The 22,686-nt window shown below is 31.6% G+C and overlaps 1 protein-coding gene across 1 annotated transcript in view; it reads right to left on the minus strand.

Annotated features, from left to right (window-relative positions):
- The window catches only part of LOC126748358 (DE-cadherin), a 33,972-nt gene extending 20,443 nt beyond the window's left edge, over nucleotides 1-13,529 (minus strand). The window contains exon 1 of the mRNA XM_050457524.1: nucleotides 12,897-13,529. Within this exon, the coding sequence (XP_050313481.1) occupies nucleotides 12,897-12,981 (85 nt within the window). The 5' untranslated portion in view covers nucleotides 12,982-13,529. The remainder of the gene's footprint in view (nucleotides 1-12,896) is intronic.
- Nucleotides 13,530-22,686: the final 9,157 nt, after the last annotated feature.

Below are 22,686 nucleotides of genomic sequence, written 5' to 3' on the forward strand. Positions count from 1 at the left end.
TTGAGTAGCTTAATCTCTATGAGTCTGATACGTGTGATTATGCCCCTTATGGCTGTTTGTACAAATGTCTTACATCAATGTAATATTGATATTATACACAAGGAGAACATGCCTGGAATATATTATGAATAAAAGAATGCTAGAGGCCGTGTTTGGAACCTTTTATGACCAAGAGACCAGAATTATTGGTTTCATTTTTAATGGTTTTATTTTAATTGTCGCAGGTTTCAACTGCTTGTATTGCACCAGCAGAAAAATATCCTAAAGTTGTTTTCATATCTCATCAACCATAAGAACCAAACTCTCCTTAAAGACCTCGAAGTTTAATAGTTATACCACCACCCTGACCAACAGAGAGAGATATGTAGAAATATTCTTATTCACACTATAACCAGAGGAGAATACATGTTTTATGAATCATCGAGAATGTCCGTTCCACGAATCGAACAAAGATGCAATTCTTTTAACATTCCGTTTTAAAAGCACTTTTCTCGTATAGAATTCTTGTTTTATCTAATAGTATTTATATGAGATTAAGCACTGTGTTTAGTGGTCGTAATGCATAATAAGGCGCTTAACCTCGTTTTTAACCTTTAGAACACCCAGATTTAGTTTTTATATACAGACGGACAAGGCATATATAAAAGATGTTGATTTGTAGGTACTATGGAATAACATAATTAAATAAAGGAAGATCCATTGAATTTATTGCTTTAACACTCACACTGTGAAAAGAACTTCTGTCAATAAAGGCTTGTGAGGGCAACAAACTTATGTAAAAATCAGGCCCCTAAGCGCCTTCAATAAAATGTTAATTAAAACCAATTAAAGTCCAGATTTATTTTAATGGACCAATAATAAATACATTGAATAAAAGAAGACACTATTATTATCCGGAGAGTTAAGTATATTGCACAATACAATCCAGATTATAAAATATACTGATAGGGGTATAATTAATATTCCAAGTATATTGTGTTCCTCAAAGAAGGAAATATAGTTTATTCATATAAACCCTAATGCAAGTTTTAAAAAATCTATAGCATATGAACAGAGGGTAATGGACACCCCCTAAGGTGTAATAAATGATTCATTCATTTCCCCTGGGCCTAGGAGCACAAAAAGCATACAAGAAGCCAAAGAAAACCTATGCAGGCTGCTTTAATCAGCAAATTGGTACTTTAATCAACCATATATGTGATTTAATTATAATGGGGTTATGAGTCAATTTAGAGGGAGCAAAAATATACTGTGACTTATAGACATGTTAAAATTCTGTAATTCCATCTTGATGATTTAACATATATTTTTCATATAAGTTAAGTATGAAATATTTTCAGTGTAACTACCAGTTTTGTTTTAAATTAGTGTCTAAGTTTTCCTAGTTAAATCAATCTTATTGCAATAAAGTCAAAGCTACCGACCGATCTATATTCCATAATTTTATATCTTCATGTGATTATTTAAATATTTAATCTTTTCTCAGAAACTAGTGCATTATAATATTGCAGTATTTAAGTCACACACATCATACTGTTAAAAGGAAAGCCATGGGAAAATGTTAAAAATAAGTGTGTTAAAATTGTTTCAGACATCAGACAAAAATATTATTGTTTTGTTTGTTCTGATATCTGTCTGTTGGTCTACTTTTAATTACCGAAATATTTGAAACAGATATGAAATTGACTTTTGGTTATTTCTGGAAGTTAATAAATAAGAACTTATTTACAGAGTTACTCTGAACAAATGTGCTGTCAAATGAAAAAGTTACAAATGCCTTTAAAAAGTATCTGCATTATTTAGCCATATTTCGCCAAGTTTTATTTTTAATTCAGCTTATAATGCAGATTAAAATTCATGAAAAAATGTATTACTGAAATATATTTTGAAGGATATTATCCAAAAGAATAGGTATCTGTATCAAATCGACCTTTAGCATATCAAGATATTCTTCAAACTATTTTAGTAACTGACTAATAGCAGCATCCGGGGCTGACGAAATACCTGCACTATTTTTGAAAAAGTATCATAAACACCTTATTAAACCAATTCTACATCTTGTAAATTTAGTATTTGAGACTGGTGTTTTTCCTTTAATTTTCAAACATGCCACTGTAACCCCATTTCATAAATCTGGTTAAGGCATAGCCTTAACCAGTAATCTTTCAAAAATCATAGAGAAATGCATGAAACTTGTTTTTATGAAACGAGTTTTTAGAAAAAAATTATTTTTTTTTCACAATTTCAATTTGGATTTAAACAAAATAAAAGTACAGAAGATGCGGTCAATTGTATTACAGAACAGATAGGAAAGTGTTTTGACTGTGACGAGAGGTGCATGGCAATATTTCTAGACCTCTAAAGCTTTTGACATCACTGTGACACATAATATTCTGCTAAAAAAACTGGAAAATATTGGGATTCAAGGGATTCCTTACAATATGTTTGAAAGTTACATTAACCAAAGAACACAAAGCACCAAAATAAATGGATGTGTCAGTTTGCCTAGGTTGGTAGAATATGGTGTGCCACAGGGAACTGTGCTTGGACCGGTATTGTTCTCTATATATGTTAATGAATTGTTGCAGTTGTCGGCATGGTGTGTTTTGCAGATGATACCGCAATAATAATTAAGGAAAAGTCTTAGAAGGATGTCAAGACTGTTGCGGAGTCTTCCATGAAAAAAATCAAAACTTGGCTTGCTTTTAATTATTTAACATGAAACTCGGAAAAGTCAAGCTTTTATGCTTTTCTGTAGATTCAAGAACATCTAGCCCATTAAAAGAGATCAGATTACATGAAAACGACTGTAGCATAACTGAATGTTCTTGCACCCAGCAAATAAAAAGGCAGACCAAGGTTAAATATTTAGGTGTTATTTCGGATGAAAATCTAAAGTGACACCACCATGTTGAGTATTTTTCCACTCGAGTTCAGAAACTTATTTATAAAGTTCGTCAATTAAGACAATTTATGCAAAAAAAGACCCTTACGATTATTTATCAAGCTCTGATTGAATCAATTATAAACTATACCAAATAGTTTATAGTTATAATCATATAGTTATAATTATAAACATAACAGCATGGGTCGGAATAAGTAGGACCATCCTGAAACATCTTATGATTACCCAAAAATATGTTCTGAAGGTAATGTTTAATAAACCAAAATTGTATTGCTCGTAATGCAATTGTAATGCTCGTTGCAAGTAAATCAAATTTACTTCAAAGCAGTGATTAGGCTTCTGTGTAGGAATCCGCACTACTTGCATTTCATGTCTTACATTCAGAACACAGACAAGCCTTAAATATGTGATATAATGTAACTCATCTCAAAGACCACAAAGACTAAATGTCAAAAAACTTTAACATATACCTCAGCCAAAATCTATAATCAACTTCCAGTAGAACTTCCCTTCAAGAAACAAACCATTTAACAAAATTAAATGTAGAACCCACGACTGGATATTAGATGATAATGTCACTTGGTTAGTATGATACACTTAGTACTGTTTCTTCTTCTTCCTGTTTTTTCCCTTTCTTTCACCTAATTTAATTTAATTCTATTTTATTTTTTGAATCACTTTTGTTTAAATAATTAATTTGGATAGACAGGAAATGCACACACAGTATTTTTAAAATACCATTGTGCATTGGGTATTTTTAGCGGTTAAGTAGTTGTTATTTTATAATGTCATTGAATTATGATATATTTTTCTCCAGTATGGCTTCATTTAAGGGATACTTAAGAAATTCCACCTAATTTCGCAAGGAACAATAAATATTTTCCTATTTTTCTTATTGTCATTATTCATATGTATATATACTTCTTTATTGCTTATAAGAGATATTATTAAATAAGGTTAAGTAAATAAGTTATTATTAATTAAGTTAGTTATATTACTTGGAATATTTGTTAGGTTTGGTGAAAATGCAATATTTGGCAAAAGGCTTACTTGTATTAAAATTCATAAGATATTTTGTGCTTTCCTGTTATTGGATTGCTTTGTCTATCTGTAAGAGAGCCTTGTACTTAAATAAATAAATAAATATCAGATTATGTCAAACATTAAGTCAAACCTGTAGATGCTCACCAACAAAAAGCTATAAATAAATTATTTTGATAAGTTAAAAACATGCTTGCAGCTTATAGTTTTAACTCAATAAGATGCATAAAACTTATCTAATTAGCTAATTGTTTCTCCAATTTTGGCACAGGAATCAGTTTCAAAATTGTGAAAGTGAGACTAAGGGGGTTAGTAATGTTCAAATTATTAACCAGAAGCTAGCTTTAATGGGATAGTTAGCTACTATCTTAAGTCATCTTTTAACAAAAAAAAGCTTTCATCAATTATATGTTACACTTTTAAAAATCATGAATTTAAACAATCTTGAGAATGGCAAAAGTGTTTCATTCAGTCAGTTTTTTTCATTTTAATTTTTACAGCAATCAATGAAAAAAAAATGCAATGAACTCATTTATTTATGCAAACAGGAAACCCTCATTCCAAATTTTAGCAATAAATATCAGATATAAAGGCTATATCAAATAAAACATCAATTAAACTAGCCTCATAAATGACTTACTAATTCTTACAAATGTGTTTAAAAAGGAATTAATGTCATATGGAATTAATTAAAAACTTTTTTATTGTAATGCTTTCTGTATCACACCATATTTTACCTCAGATGCCCAATACAGACATGAAATCATACTATTTAATAATGTAAAGGAATCACAAATGATGACAAAGTGAAACATTGCTGAATAAAGCTACATTCCCATTATTAAATCGTATAATAAAATTCCGCTAAGGTGTAGGGTTCCAGGTCTTTTTTTACTTCTCAGGTTACAGACATTATCACCTGCCTAAAAGATAATACAATACTTCTCTAAAATGTGAAAAATACATAATTGTGAGTTTTTGTATGCATGCAGTCGAAAGCAAGTTGAAATTTGACTTATTTAAGGGATTAACAATAATCAACCATGAACTTGTTTGTGTGTACCTCCAAAAATTTTGGTACATCAGTCATTTGTATTCTTAGATTTGTTAGAGAAGCCTTCTACTTCAAATTTAATTAATTAATTTTTTGACCCCTTATTAAAAAGTTTATATCATCTGCATTAAGCGTGGTCCGATTGTAATCTCTTGGCCTTTAATGTCTCTAAAACAAATATTTAATATTTAAAATGTCAACTTACTAATGCATGTTTGGGTAATGACCATAATTATTATGTCTGTCAATGAAAATACATTTTTGGGGGTATATGTAGATGCTAGGTGATTTGGTAAACAGATAGGGGTATTATCATCTGCTTTGCTTAATATTCAGAGTGAACAAGGTTGATAACTAAGTGCCTACTTTGTACTGATTGATTCTCATTTAAGAGATGTCTGTTTGGGGGGAATTGTATGGGCTATTCGCACAGCCTTGCAAAGCCTAATTTGTAAGGGAAAAAATATTGACATTACCATGCAATTTTATTTTGGAAATTGTATGCTTGATAAGAAGTGTGCACCAACAACATTTAATATTAACCTTCCTATTCCAGCTTTTGCTGTTACAAAAAATAAAATGTACCTGTATCTTTCTTGCTCCTTTTGTTGAGCCAGAGGTATCTGATTTAATTAATAGTGTATCAGACAGTAAAACATATGACATATTTATCCTATATAAGTATCAAATCCATAAAAACAATAAAACATGGTTTAGTACCATCAGCAGTAATATAAATGCAGTAATAATAAGTAATGTAACCATCCTTATCAATTTTTGTTTTGCCAGAGGTGATTTTCTTGAATACATCTATTTTGCATAGAGTCCACTAATTTGGCACATTTTTCCAAAGAAAGTTTTTCCCATTCCAAATTCATTGCATTAAATAAATCTTTAATTTTGAGTGTTATTTCATTCAATGTTTTTAAACTTTCCTGGAGTACTATACAGCTAATACCATTGGTAATATTTTATTACAAATATGTGTAAAATGTTCCTTTCAATTTAAGTTCTCATCCAAAATTAGCCCTAAATATTTAACGGATAAAATTCTTTCTAGTTGCACATTCAAAAAGCTGATATATTTATTTATTTTTACATAAATATGATCTTATTAAGTTAAGACTAGGACCCCTAAAACCTATTTTTTTTAACTTTTCTATTATCACCTCAAAAATGAACCCATTAAAGGCCTTTTTTTAATCAACAAATACTGCAACTTGGTAAGAAAGATATATAACTTTTTGGTAAAATAAGACTTTTCCTCCCTGGAAGGCTAATTGATATTAACTTTCAACTGCCTGAGAGAAATTGAAAAATATGTTGATCCAGATTTCCACCTTTACTAGGGGTTAAAGAGCTATTTAGATTAAATTCAAATTTAAAAAGTGGCTTTATTGTCCCAAAGAAAGTTATTGACAAAGCCTTATTAATTCTAAGTCAGTAAAACGGACTAGTGAGTACCAGAAACCAAAATATAGTTACAATATTTTTTTTCCAAATTACACATAAATATCAGGACAAAACACCGTTAAAAAACTTGTCTAATGTATAATATGCCTTATTAACTAACAATCTTTTTAAACGCTCAAATGATCATTTTTTTTATTCAATTTTTTCTATTTTCTAGTCCATTTTGGCTGAGTTTTTAGTTACTTTTTCTGTTTTGTATCCTTGTAGGGTAATTTTAGCATAAAATCAATAATTTCTTCAGGCATTTTTTTCGATAATTTTTAAACTCATTCCAGGTTTTTGGAGAAAATTTTTTAACCCTTTCAATACGAATGACGTATTTATCCGTGCGATAAAGGTGCCGGTCCGTCACGTCGCGCCCTAAAAGGGCCAAAAAAGATGTGTTTTCCCAAAATTTCTGCCGTTTGGATGCAAATGAGGCTAGAGAAATATTGAAAACTGTAGAGTTAGGTGACTGTTTCTTAAGTAGTGAGAAAGAACCGTTTAGCGCTAGCGGGAGTGAATATATGCCTGATACATCGAGTGATGAAAGTGAGATTTACGAAATTAACGAGGAAGTGTTGGAGAATGATGATAGCCAGCAAGAAAATATAGACAAAAATATTGAAACCCCAGAGAGGCAGATGCCAGACGAGATACAAATAGACTGGACAAATAATGAGTTTAAGCCACAAAAACATGTATTTATAAATGATCAAACTGGAGTAAATCCTGACATCAATCTTGGTCCATCTTCAACTGAATTGGAATACTTTTTAAATATTTTTACAGATGATATTGCCGATGTTATTATCAGAGAGACAAATCGCTATGCAGCAGAAAAAAGCGAAGGCTGGAGGGATCTTGACAGGTCAGAATTTTACGTATTTATGGCATTAAATTTATTTATGCCAAGAAATAAAAAACTATCTGTACATGAATATTGGTCCACTAATCCGTTATTACATTCTCCCATTTTTGGAGACTGCATGTCAAGAGATAGATTTACATCAGATTTTTACAGAGGCTTCAAATGATGATCGTCTTTACAAAATTGGAGCTATTTTGCCGAAAATTAAGGAAAGGTTTAAAAATGCATTATATCCTTTTGAGTCCTTAGTAATAGATGAGAGCCTGGTACTTTTCAAAAGACACCTCGCATTCAAGCAATACATTAAAACAAAAAGGCACCGCTTTGGTATAAAATTGTATGTATTATGTGATTGCGAGACGGGATACATTCTGGATTTCAATGTCTACATTGGAAAAGATACAAGTTCAGAAAAAAAGCAATTTAGAAAATCCGCTTCTGGGAATTACAGGTGCAGTTGTGCTGAACTTAATGGAGCCATATCTGGATAAGGGCCACTTGGTCTATAGAGACAACTTTTATACCAGCCCTTTATTACCAACACATGTGGAAGAGTGCGTTCCAATAGAAAAGGTATGCCAGATTTAAAAAGCAAACTAAATCCAGGGGAAGTATTTTGGAAAAGTTCTGAGAAGCTATTAGCATTGAGATGGAAGGACCGCCGAGACGTGACAATGCTCTCCACTATGCATGAAAACCAAATAATAACTTTATCCAAAATAAACCAAAAAACAGGAGAAAATGTAAAAAAACCTCTATATGTATTAGATTACAATGCAAACATGGGAGCTGTCGACCGGTCAGACATGCTAGTCAGCAGCATAGACTCTATGAGAAAGAACATAAAATGGTTTAAGAAATTATTCTTTCACTGTGCAGACTTATGTATTTTAAATTCCTATGCATTGTTCCTAACACAAAATGAGAAGAAAGTTCCCTCGGCAGCTTTTGATTTGAATCTTATAAGTCAGTTATTAGGAAGGTAGGTTCATAAAAATATATTTTATATGCTAATATATCATAACTTTTTTTTTAAGCCATGCACTTCAGCGCAAAGTGCCGCCAGCTATTCCTTCCGCCAAAAAAAGGCTGACAGAATGTCACTTTCGGTCCTTGGTTCCTGCCACAGAAAAATCAATAAGAGCTATGAGGCGCTGTGTTGTTTGTGCCCAAACCAGTGTTGGAGTGAAAAAAAGAAGAGTCTAGATATATGTGCAAAGACTGTAATGTAGGTTTATGTATCGTCCCATGCTTTGAGACATACCATACCATATCAAATTTTTAGTTTTCATATATTGCTAATAATTAAGGTTAAGTTGTCGTTTGTATGTATGGATCAGTATATTATTATGAATGAATAAATACTTATTTTTCCTTGTAAAAACAGTTTTTTGTCAGTTAAATAAACAATAAAAACCCATTTGTATGTTTTTTTTACTGTTGGATTTATCTGACATTCGTCTCTCGGCCAACACTAAGATGCCCATCTAAGAGGTTTACCTATAGAAATAGGGTGCCATATTGAAAGGGTTAAACATTTAGGGATATTTTTAAATGTTTTCAAGGAACTTGAACTAATTTGTTCCTGTCTTCCAGGATTTTAAGGTGATGTTTTTGTCTTATTCCAGACTTTTGAGGTTTTGTTTTTCAGTCATTTGAAATAATGTTTTAGGCTTTCAGGTATTTAAGGGCATTTTCGTCTTGCAGGTATTTGAAATAACTTTATTTCATAGCTTTTAAGTGCCTGGAAGGTATAGAAAATTATTTCAAATAACCAGACCTAAAAATTTACATTAAAAGACTCCTCATTATTCCCCAATACCTGGAAAAAAAACAAAAATAATAGTTCAAATGTCTGGAAATATGCAAAAATATTTTTAAATCTGGAAAAGACATAAGCATTGATACCAGATTTTTATCCCAAAAATGCCTGAAATACAATAGAAAGTAATTCAAAAAGTATGAAAAATTAATAAAAAAAGCATAATTTTAAAATGAGTTAGGAAATAATTTAAAAACTCAATTTTAAAAATAATAAAAAAATTAAATATTAATTTTAAATTATTGCTGCAAAATACAAAAATAATAAAAAAAACAGTACAAACAAAACTTTCTTACAAAAATTTCTGCAAACTGAGTGTATTTGGAAATTAACCAATATATTTTTTAGATTTTAATAGCCAAGTAATACTTGCTTAGATAGTTTTTTTGTAAAAAACTGCCCAAGTAACAACACTCTCATTTTCCATCTAAATTAATGAGAACTAAGTCATTCAATTTTGTAATATTTTAGGTACATGAACTCTTAAATAAGCATTTAATTTAAAATGTTTTCTGACAGAACCAAAGTTCATATCACATAAAGTTTCTTAGAGTATATGGTACAAAAAAAAACAATAGACAAATCAAATTAATATTTTTTGCCTCATTGTAATCATACATAAAACTGAGTCTTCACTAAAAAATCATAAATGTTATAATTACTGCTACTAAACTTTTTTAATATTAAAGTTAATTGTTGGATCTTGATTAATTTTTTTATTATCAAGATTAGTGGATATTTTGTTTAGGTACAAGGTCCATAGCAGCACAAGATATTACTATTTTCACTAAATCTGTATTGATATTTATCAATTTTTATACAGGGTGTTCCATTGATCATGTTACAAACTTCTAGGGCAGATAGAAAACGTCAAAAGAAAAACAAAAGTTCATATAAACATGGGTCCAGAAAAGCTTCCTCAGGGAGCTAGAGCTCTTTGAAAATAACCTTTAAAAACTAGTTTTTTTTTAATAGCTCCGGAACTACTTTAGCTACCGCGACCAATTTTGGGAGCTAAATTATTGTTAGTATGTTTATTCTTTTGAACTTACTAAATAAAAAAAATATTTACCAGGGACTTCAGAGTCAGGGGGGTATTTGGTAAATTTAGGCCCATTTCTTTAAGACTGTAATTTCTGCCTGTTTGGGCATTAGATGTTCCTATGCTTTTTACATAAAAAAGGTGCTCTTAGTAAAAGTCGGTAAATATCACCGTTTTTGTGGAAATTGACTAAAATCAAACTAAGATACAGCACCTGAATTAATTATTTTAATAATAATAATTCTAATTCATTGCCACTGTCAGTATTTTTTACATGATATTAATTCCCTTTTTATTATGGTTAAGTAATGGAAGATTACACTTTTGCTGAATACGCCGATATGCTTATGCATATCATAACGCCGATATCATAATTTATGGGGAAGTTCGATGTAATGGTAGAGCTGCTTCTCGACTGTATGAAGAGCGGTTTCCCGAAAGGCGAATCCCAGCTCACACACTTTTTGAAAGGGTCAATCAACGGCTCAGGGAGATTTGCTCCGTTAAAATAAAACGCCAAGATAATGGCGCGCAAAGGAACATCCGAATCCCGGATTTTGAGGAAGAAGTGCTTCAGCGATTTGAAGATAACCCATCAGTAAGTACTCGAGCAGTAGCTGATGCAATGCATGTAAATCATGTTAGGGTATGGAACGTTGTTAATGAACAGCTTCTTCGGCCCTACCACCTGCAAAAGGTGCAATCATTAGGACCCAATGATTTTATGCCTCGCGTGAATTTTTGCCAGTGGTTTCTTGACCGGTGTACAGAAAAACCTCAATTTCCAAAATATGTCCTTTTTACTGACAAGGCTTTATTTACAAAAAAAGGCATTTTTAATTCTAAGAATAATCATGTGTGGAGTGAGGAAAACCCTTATGGTATTCATTTTAGGAGCTATCAACATAAGTTTTCGGTCAATATGTGGGCCGGCATTGTTGGAGACTGCTTAATTGGTCCAATTATGTTGCCTCCTCGTTTAACGGGAAATATTTATTTAAATTTTTTAAGAAATGTACTGCCAGAACTATTAGATGATCTGCCCCTAAATATACGACAGAACTTATGGCTACAACAAGATGGAGCACCAGCTCATTTTTCACTTATTGTCTGCGAGTTTACAAATGAAAATTTTGGAAGGCGCTGGATTGGCCGCGGAGGCCCTGTCACCTGGCCAGCGCGCTCACCAGATTTGACACCCTTAGATTTTTTTCTTTGGGGGCATATGAAAAGTCTCCTATATGAAACTCGAGTCAGAAGAAGACCTGGTGGCCAGAATTTCCGCAGCTGCTGAAGTAATCCAAATCACGCCTGATATTTTTAACCTCGTCAACCTTAATATGGTGCGTAGATACAATAAATGTATCCCGCATATTGAGCAATTAATATTTTAAGTTTATTTTTATAATACCAATCTTTAATAAAATTTGTTTAAGTGTCTAAAATTGTTAATTTGTTGGTTTTTTATTACACTTAAAATTATTTAAACATTTTATGCCTCAAGGTAATTAAAGTGACAGTTAATTAATTTGAGTACCAATTTAATAAAGTGGCTACCTTAACTTTTTTTAAACATTTATTTTTTATTTACACCAGATTTTTTTTTTATTGTTTATTAATAATAATAGGTAATTCATTTTTGTATCTCATAACTTGCTTTTCGTCAATTTTCACAAAAACAGTGACATTTACCATTTACTGACTTTTACTAAGAGCACCTTTTTTATGTAAAAAGCATAGGAACATCTTAATCTAATGCCCAAACGGGCAGAAATTAAAGTCTTAAAAAAATGGGCCTAAATTTACCAAATACCCCCCTGATTCTGAAGCCCCTGGTAAATATTTTTTTTATTTAGTAGGTTCAAAAGAATAAACGTACTAACAATAATTTCCCTCCCAAAATTGGTTGCGGTAGCTAAAGTAGTTCCAGAGCTATTAAAAAAAAACTAGTTTTTAAAGGTTATTTTCAAAGAGCTCTAGCTCCCTGAGGAAGCTTTTCTGGACCCATGTTTATATGAACTTTTGTTTTTCTTTTGACGTTTTCTATCTGCCCTAGAAGTTTGTAACATGATCAACAGAACACCCTGTATATTTGTGTATAAATGATAACATTCTTTTTTATTCATTTTTTATTAACTTTTCAATTATCTTGAAAAAAGTGCTTACTACTCTAATTTGGTCTATAATTTTGCATTAAAGTTTTAGGACCTGAGTTAGATAATGAATTTAATAGCAATCACCAAGTCGTTTAGCTTATTTATAAATATAATAAAAAGAAGAATAAAAAGAAGTAGTTGCTGATAATTAACAAATGTAAGTGAAGTGTCTGATTTTACAATTAATTAAAACATCTTAAATGGCAAAAATTCTAATAATTAATCATCTTCAATACTGTCTATCTTATCAGATAAGTGAAAAGTAGTAACCAAGTATAATTTAGCTTATATTTTACAGGCAGATAATTACTTGTTTAGGTAATAAATGGAGTATTTACACACTTTCATAGCAACTAGCATAAATTATAAATTAAAATGAAGGCAACAAGTGAAATTTCATGGTTCAGTTAATGGGAAAAAACTTAAAAAGACGTTCTTTAGGGCGGATGTACCTTGAAACTAGCTCCTAGAGAGAGAAGCAGTATTGAGACAAAATAACAGTACTCTCAGGTAGAGGTACCTATGTATTAATAAAATGGACATTTAAACTTACCTATAAAGTTCCCTGTGTGTTTTGTATGGGCCAGAATGAGTAGGCTGAAGAGGCATAATAATAATTTTAATCCCATATGCTCCATTTTACTTCCAAAAGAATATGTTCAATTCTTTCAAAGACTAGAAATAAAGGTCCTCTTCTACCAACAATGTTTACATTTTTGATTTAAGTACATTTTTATGTGTCAAAATCTTTAAACTTCCTATCACACAACGTAATCCCGGAGTTAATTTTACAGTCCGTATATGAACATTTTACGTTAAAGCACTTAAAATTTAAAGAACTTAACACTACAACAGCCTCATAAAGGCACAAAGAACTGAGGTCATTTGGTACCTTTTCTTTCAGATACAATACGAATACCACGAATGACGATGGCGATAGACAAGGTACTCGTACCAACCTAAGGGTTTGTCACTAAATCCTGGTGATAAAAGTTACTAGATTTTGAGCACCGTTTTCAAAAACCGAAAACATAAAAAACTTTTTAATGTCGAATTCGTTTTACTTTAGCACTCTACGTATATAATTTAAATAACAAGTTTTATTATAATTAGCGACAAAAACAACCGGCCGAGTCAAATGCACGAGAGTTGTATGGCCCGAGTTGCCAACCAAGGGAAAATGATTTTAGGAGTGGCTGTAAGGAGACGCGAACGAAAGTAAACAGTTCGTCATCGTGATCCTAACCCGGTGTCGGCTATATCTCACTCTTTCGCGCTAACGTCGTTTTATTCGTATGTCCTTCTCTTAGGGTCAGTGCGAGGTCCTGAGCACCTTCGTTTCGTTCACCTACATGGCTATATACAATTTATGAATCAGTGCCTTGATTTTTTGAATTTTTTTATTAGTCATTCCCTTCTTAAAATGAATGAACAAACTGATTTCGAATTACTATAAGTAGTATGGATAAATGATTGCATTTCCTTTTTTTTTAAATTAATTTTAGTAAATTTTTATAACTAAAAATAGCTTTATTAAGGCCATAATTAATATGCCAGATAAACACAGTCCTAATTTATATTACAGTCGGGAGATTTATAATTTGTCCACCCCAATTTTTCATAGGTAATACAAGAATGCTACCTCGCACTCAGTGGCGTATCCAGAATTCATTCCTGGGGGGGCAACATGGTTTATCTCCATTTAATATACAATATACTTATGTATATATGTGTATGTTACTTAATTTTTTTGGCCTATTATCGGAGATATGGTATTATACATCAGGAAGGGAGAAACAATTACCATGTTTTTGAAATGCTTTTATTAAGTTAAAAGCTACAATAATAAAGAAAAATAAAAGATACTAATATAATATATGGATAGTAAAACAGGCACAAGGCAAACAAATTATTCTAAAGTAACAAAAACAAATTGACTTCTAAAAAAACTAAACAAGATCAAAACTCAATTAGGGATCTATATAAAACTCCAAAAAAAGCCAAATAAAACTAAATAACTATATCAAGTTTCCTCGATTTAAGCTGCATTTCGTTAAGTACTTCCTCGGCACTAACTGAGATTTCTGGATATACATACAGAAGAGTTAAACCATTTAATCTGTCTTCACTTATTGTATTTCGTAGGTAAGTCTTTAACAATTTAAGTGTTGAAGATTTTCTTTCAGGGGTTGCTGTGCTTACAGGTAAAGTACAAAAAATCTTTAACAGTATAAATATATTTGAAAACATATCCTGATCACACATTACTAGGGCATCGAGAGCGGATCTCGGATATTTTTCTGGTGCACAGGCTTCAAATTTTCTATACCAAAGTTTGAGTTCAGCAGAAACCATAGTAAATGAACAATTTTCTAAATCATTTTTATAAAAATTTACCAAATACTTAAGACTTTGAAGTTGATTATCAAGTTTCTTATTAACTGATAGAATCAGACAGTTAAATGATTGTAATATATCTTCTAATTGTAATAAGACGCAATCTAAAAACGGAATAAATATTGATATTCTGAAATATTCTTCAGTTGTGTTAGTTTCAAAATTTGCCCTATTTTTTTGTCTGCTAGTTATGCGTGGTTTTGTTATTTCTAAACCAAATAATTTGTTTATATTTTTTTTTGCCTCTGCAAAAATAGTTGCAAAACTATTATCTGCTTTATGACGTAAATCTTTAAGCTCTTTTAAGCAATCTTCAGCCAGTAATATTGCTTTTCCTAAATCAATATTAACTGATTGCAGCAACTTTGATAACGGAGTGGTAAATGCAAAAACATGTTCAATTACATAAAGAGTAATGAGGAATTCTGATGTACTTAAGGTGTTTAGTAACAACTTGCTACAAGTAGACGTCTCTTTGTCTGGCCACTCAGCTATTTCTTCTAAAGCCAATACCACAGAATTTAAAAGCTCTCTCATTACGCTTACTGAATCTTGTCTTTGAACCCATCTAGTAGCACAAAGTTGTTTTAATCTGTCTCGTCTTGATCTTTCATTATCCGGCATTTCATTTACTTTTTTAGTTAAAATATTTTGACGTTTGGGAGTATTAAAAATATTGTAAGCATTTTCAATAACACCCATGCAATTTCGTAATGTATTGTATAATATTTCGTTTTGTATTGCACTACTTAAATATGTTGCGTTATTAGCAGAACTCAATATATGTTTTTTATGTTTTTTCTCCCTAGCTTTTCTGGGGGGGGGGGGCAATTGCCTCCTTTGCCCCTGGATACGCCACTGCTCGCACTTAAGTAAAAATTTAAAAGCAAGTCAGTGTATATGTAGGCCCTTTACCAAAAAATAAATATACACCTTTTTTTTAACTTAAAATCCTTAAAAGAATTAAGTTAATCTGAAAAAACCTCGACGAGCGAAATTATTTGTCCATTAGCAATATTTACAGTAATAATGTCAATGGAACCGTCTTATTTCGGTTGCAAAAATTTGCTAGATATAGTACTGGCACAGTCTAACAATCTATATACTTTGGTACTGGATATTTAATACACAGTTTGTTATTGTTGGGTAAAAATAATTTGCTGACCAAAAATCAAAATGTGCTACCAAAGCTATTTATCATCAAAAACTATGCGAAATCGATAAATGATGTTACTATACATATTAGTGCTTGCTACCAGAAAATAATCAAGATAGCACCCCTCTAAGGGGTAGTTTGTATTTGTCAATTTCTAATAAAAACGTGCTACCAAAGCTATTTACCGCCGGAAACTATTCAAAATCGATAGCTGATGTTACTATACATATTAGTGCTTGCTACCAAAAAATAATCGAAATAGCACCCCTCTAAGGGGTAGTTTGTTCTTGTCAATTTCTAATAAAAACGTGCTACCAAAGCTATTTACCGCCGGAAACTATTCAAAATCGATAACTGATGTTACTATACATATAAGTGCTTGCTACCAAAAAATAATCGAAATAGCACCCCTCTAAGGGGTAGTTTGTATTTGTCAGTTTCTAATAAAAACATGCTACCAAAGCTATTTACCGACAGAAACTGTTCAAACTTAATATCTGAAATCAGTATATGTATGACAGCCTGGTACCAAAAAATAATTGAAGTAGCACCTCTCTAAGGGGTAGTTTGTTCTTGACAGTTATTACTAAAAACGTGGTACTAAAGTAACCTACAGTCGGAAACTATTCAAACTTGGTATCTGTTATAATATGTATAAATGCTCTCTACCGGAATATCATAATAGGAGTTGCACGCCACCAGGGAATGGTTTATCTTTGATAATTTTCATTAGCTACCTAAACTATAAAACTTGCTTCCTATTTACCCTAAGGGGCTATTTAATCATGATTTTTAATTTTTGTTGTTGTTGTTGGGCATTAGAAAATTTGAAGAAGTAAAATAAACGCAATATAAACTTTCTGGTACGTAATTTATAATGTATTAACATTTCCTGGTATAACATGTATTTTATTCGTTATGCGAGTATTAAAACTGACTAATTATATTTATGAATCCTGGCATGTTGAACAGATAAGTTGTTTGGGCTTTTGTTGAAGACCTATGCAGTTGTGGTGGTACCAATGATAGCATTTCATACACAATATCATCTCTTCAAAAATATTGGAACACTTGGCTGCACCAATATGACAGAAACCGGCCGTATCCTCATCCCAATAATTAACTGATACACACTGTAGAAATTGTAATGATGTCGTCAGAGATTTTCCGCTTAGGTGAGGTAGTTGGTTGTTTTCCTTTATGATAATGTTTCCTTTAAAGCCTGCTGTACCTTTCTCTACTATATTTTTATCATAAGCAAAGGTACGGAAATTTTAAGTTGTAGTGTAAAATAGATCAGTCAATTGTTTTTTAATGTGAATTCTGTAATTGTTGATTTCTCGAGATTGATGGTATGCTAAAACCTTGGAAGATCCGGTAATGATGAGTTCAGACAGAAGAATGACATAAGCGCCACAGTCATATGAGTTATACTGAACAGGTAAATCTGTTGGCCGGTAGAGATTCCAATTTTCGGATAAACTTATGTGCTTTTGTTGATGAACGAACTGTAGTACTTCCATGACGAAAATAATTTCATTGCGAAATACTATATCACTTCTTATACTATTTAAGCATAGTATAGTATTGAACTTTTTCAGCACCACTATCAAAACAAAATGTTCATTTTTACAAACCGGAATTAATAAAATATCCTTCTCGTAATGTCCAAATTTTAGAAAATAATTTGCAGTAGTCTTGAAACTATTATTATCTGATTCTAAGAAATTAACTAAATATCCTTCCACTGGAAAGATATCAACCGATGCTTTTATCTTATTTTCGTTTACTAGAAAACTAAATAAACATCAATTATCACATCTGACAAATAAAGGTCTTTGAAGTTTACACCTCCTTCATCTTTCACAAGACATCTTTTACAAGACAATCCTTAGGATATATCTGTCTACCATAGATGATGCACTGTTTATAATTCTCAGATTTAAATGTTTTTGTAACATTCAAATCTGAAGCCATTTCCTCAAAATCTGACTCGTCACCGTCGCTGGGAAAAGATGTTTGCCTCTCCATCGATCGTTCTTCTGGGATGGGACTGATGGAAGAAGCTTCTCTAACTATATTCATTTTGTTCTCATAAAAACGTTTTACAAATGTTGACGTTTTTTAGAAACACCCGTTAGTGTTACCGTTGGAATGCGGATGGTAGTGTCAAGAGTACTGTCTGAATTTGCATAGTTTATTTCAGCATCTTTAGCAGCTTCAACCACTGTCACCTTCTGGGGAGCTCTTTTTCTTCCTGACCTGGAACAATAAACAAAGTTAAGTGTTAAGAGATAATTTCTTATTATAGATACGTACTTGTGTCCTCTGTTCCTCCTGATGATTGTAGATAATTTCTGAGAATTAGTTATGTTACCAACAGACAGACGGGCTGCCTCAATGTGGTGGCAGTTTCTCTTTCCCTTACAGGTACAAGTTTCTTGGGGAAACAAAGTCACCAAATGTTTCTTATTGTTTATTGTGGAAATTACAAAAACTTGCTCTTCGGGTACGAGAGTTACGCTGCCTTGTAGAATTATCATTTTGGCAGCTGTATATTTAGTATTGAGAAATTCACTATCGTCTTCCAAAGATGGTTTTGGTATGAAATCTTTATTTTGAAAAATATATGGTATTTTATCTATGGTAGGTAGGTAAATGTTGCTTCGGAAAAACTATATCTTTTGGATCTCGATATAGATGATTAAAGTTGTCATTCAGGCAGTAGTTTCCTATATTTGAGTATGCTTTAATAGTTGCTATTTCAATTATTTTTTGGTAGCAAGCACTTATATGTATAGTAACATCAGTTATCGATTTTGAATAGTTTTCGACGGTAAATAGTTTTGGTAGCACGTTTTTATCAGAAATTGTCAAGAATAAACTACCCCTTAGAGGGGTGATACTTCAAATTGTTTTTTGGTAGCAGGCTGTCATACATATACTGCTATTAAATATTAAGTTTGAACAGTTTCTGTTTGTAAATAGCTTTGGTAGCACGTTTTTATTCTTGGTCAGCAAATTACACACCACCGTTATTGTTTGTCATAAAGGGCGTTAGTAAATTTAAAAATGGGTGGCAAATTATCAGAAGTGAAAATTAGTTTCAAGAAGTCGCTCAACAGTTCAATATATTATAACAAAATATGAAACCACTCATACAACTAAAACATGCCAGGGAGAGGAAGGAAAAGTAAACTGGCCATTTGAGAGAAACGAGAAATCTTTAGAAAAGTGAAGGAAAACCCACAGACTTAGTTAAAAGTTTAGCTAGTGATCATAAGAAGATTGTTCATGTAACAACCATAAAAAAATGTTTAAAAAGCCAGGCTATACGGGCCAGGGTATAGCGAGAAAGAAACCATTCATAAATAAGAATAATAGAAATAAACGCCTTGAGTTTGCTCAAAGACATTTAGGCAAAAATATAGAGGATTGGAAAAATGTGATATTCACAGACGAAACAAAAATTGAAGTTTGGTATATCAATGATTCAAAATCGAAGGTCAGCTCCATTTTATTGACGGAATTATGGATCGGTTTGTTTATATGGACATATTAAAGAATAATTTAAAGCAAAATATGCGGAGAAAATGGGAATTGGCAACGATTACATATATCAGCAAAACAACTACCCAAAGCACACCGCGCGGGTCGTTAAAGAATGGATATTGTATAATGTACCAAAAGTATTGGAAACTCCACCCCAATCACTAGACGTCAACCCCATTGAACATCTGTGGTCTGAACGGAAGGAAAGAGTAAAAAAACATAAAATATCGAGGAATTAAAAGCAAAATGTCAAGAAGTGGTCCAATACTGAAATAGATTTTACCAAGAAACCCAAGTAACATTTTCTCAAGCAGTTGGTTTTTAAAGTTGCCTTTTAGCCGCACCAAGGTTCTGCAACAGTCATTGGCTTGCTTGATGGAACTATTTAGGTTAAATTTTGTGCTAATATAGGAACTAGGAACCTTAGGTAAATTAAAAATCTAATTAGTTCTAGTCAAGTGTCAACAATAATGGCCATAAACGAGGGCTTGATGGTTTTGAGATAATAAGGTTTTGGAGAGGTTATATTTCAGCATTAATTTGGCAATTAAAATTCCAATATAGAACGATTTTAGCATTAAAATTACCTATTCAGAACCATATGGTCTTGAATCAATTGCCTAACTATTTGGCACTTTATACGGCCTATTCCGGAAAATATAGCATTTTTTAACACCTAAAGGACTTGCTAAAAGTCATATGGATAATAAGATAACTTTATGGAATAAGGTTTAATCAACTAGTCACAATAAAATACAGTTTGCGGACGGTTGTTGTAATTCGTTGGAAATTTCGCTTCACTTTTCTTTTAAAATTACCACTTCTTACAATTTTGTGCCAAGACATCCCTGTATGCAATTTGAACGCTAAAAAAAACACACTTTCATTTTCACAGTAACTGGAACCACCAAAACCAAACGCAAACTGAATTGCAATAAAGAAGACTCAAGTAATCCCGCGTAGTAATAAATAATGCCAATAGATCCTACTAAATGCCTAAAAGCCATTTATTGAAATTCGCCCAGACTTTGCCAGCTAATTGGTTATTAAAAGTGGCCTATAAGTCCTGGAAGATGCTAGTTAGCCCTGTTTTAGCTTTTTTTAAAACCCACTGGCATTTTTCTAAGCCTTTTGTCCTACGACATAGCTGTTGATACTTACTTAAGTTATTATAGCAGCTTAAAAGCATATCCTGCTAGGCGTCCATTTTGAAGAAAAAATGATTCCTGAAATGATAAATGATAATGAAATGAAATGATAAATGAAAATTCTTCCATTTTTATAAGCTATTCAAATACAGGCAAAAATAATGTAATATGTAAACAATTTAGATAATATATAAAGACACTGGATCATTGAGGTACATATTATCACTAAAGCATCTCAGAAATAAAAATATATTAAATTTTTTTATTGGCACTGAATAATGTTTAATTTGTAAGCTATCAAAGGTGCGCGTGTTTTACAGTAAAATTACACCCAACTTTTCCAAGAAACTGGTGTGCGCAATGAAAATCGGTCATCTATTCCAGTATAATATATTTTTTTCTAAAATAAAGTCATACTTACTGAAAATGTCGCCATTGCTTTTTATTTTGGCGTTGTCTTATTTTTACCCTGGCAGTATCATATTTAAAACTAAAAGGTCAGATTTTTATACTTTGGTATCTCTGAAATACCATATTTAAAACTAAATGGCAAAATTTTAATACTTCAATATGTATCTGAAATGCCAAAAGCCGGCGAACAGGCCAAACTATATAACCAGCTAAAAGTCTAAAAGGACTTTGCTAAAGGGTTGTAAACAACGACAACCTCTTTAGGGCTGGGCCTTTTTTTACTACAGGAGGTTATGCGGGCTAATAAATAACGTTGTTTGTGCTTAATGGCATAATCAATAATTTTTCTTAAACAGTTTCTAGGAGTTATTAGTTTAGGCATACAACTAACTGTGTATATGTTTATAATGTTTACAAGAATCTTTTATTGCAAGTTTTAATACAATTTTTACGAAAGAAATTAAGGTGGCCAAATAATTTTTCTCCCGACTGTAGGTATCACTATATACACAGCATTATTAGCAATTAGAGATGAAAATTTAATTAAAATTGTTATTGTTCATAGAAAAAGTGATTGTTTTTTTAAATAATTTATTGATCAGAATAATATACCTAGTTTTCAAAATTAACAATTAAAACCCTGTTATATTTATTTAGATACATGTTCTTAGAAACAATCCTCTGAACCAGCTTCAATCACTCTAAGACACCTTAAACGCTGATAGCAGTTATCCTCGGAAAACATTTTTTTTTAAAGTTTTGAACACAATTTTCATCTTGACTTTTTGGAACTTTTATTAGGTGATGGTTCAAATTATTTAATTAGCTTTTTATTTTTTCGTAAAAATGGACCCACTTTCTAATTTGACCAAATAAGATCTCATCCCTTGATTCCTAAATATTTTATCATTAACCCATGGTGTTTCTGGTTTGACCTGTATTTTGACATTTGTGTTAATTTTTTGAGAATTTCTGAGTTACTTCATGGACCTTAAATTACAGCTAATTAAAATATTAGCAGGCGAGTTTTCAGTAACTAAAGGGGTGTTTCGCAAATCTAAGGGTGCAAGATAGGGGTCTTTTTGATCAGTGTAACTTTTTTTGAGTAAATTTTTCACATTTTGAACCGCTCTTATTTCAACTTATTCGTCCATTGGATTAGGAAATAGAGGTGATGAAAAAATATGCATAAATTCCCAAGAGTTTTCCAAAAACCGAAACTCTCTACTATTAAAGTTGGTACCATTATCACTAACCAATATTTTAGGTATTTCAGTGCGTGAAAATACAGATTTCAATTTATGTATTACGTTGAGAGAAGTTAAATTATTTTTTCAATTTATAATTTTTACAAATTTTGTATAATAATCAAGAGATAACTGCTTTCAGTATGAAATTGGAATACATTTATTGCTACTTTATACCGAGGTAATTTGGGAAGATCCTGCCGCATCAAGGGCTCTGAAACTTGAGATCTTTTGTGTACATGAGGTATCCAAGTCCTCTATTTGTTTCCGCCTATATCTGACCAGAGGAATGACAAATTAGCTTTAGCAAGAGTTTTCTGGTAACCTAATTGTGTGTTGAATTTTTTTAAAAATTTCATTACATAATTTTTTTGGTACTATCCATTTTTTGGTCCTTGGAAATTAAATTATAAAGTTCTTCTCTGAATTTAA

The sequence above is a fragment of the Anthonomus grandis genome, chromosome 22, assembly GCF_022605725.1.
Source record: "Anthonomus grandis grandis chromosome 22, icAntGran1.3, whole genome shotgun sequence".
NCBI classification, from domain to species: domain Eukaryota; kingdom Metazoa; phylum Arthropoda; class Insecta; order Coleoptera; family Curculionidae; genus Anthonomus; species Anthonomus grandis.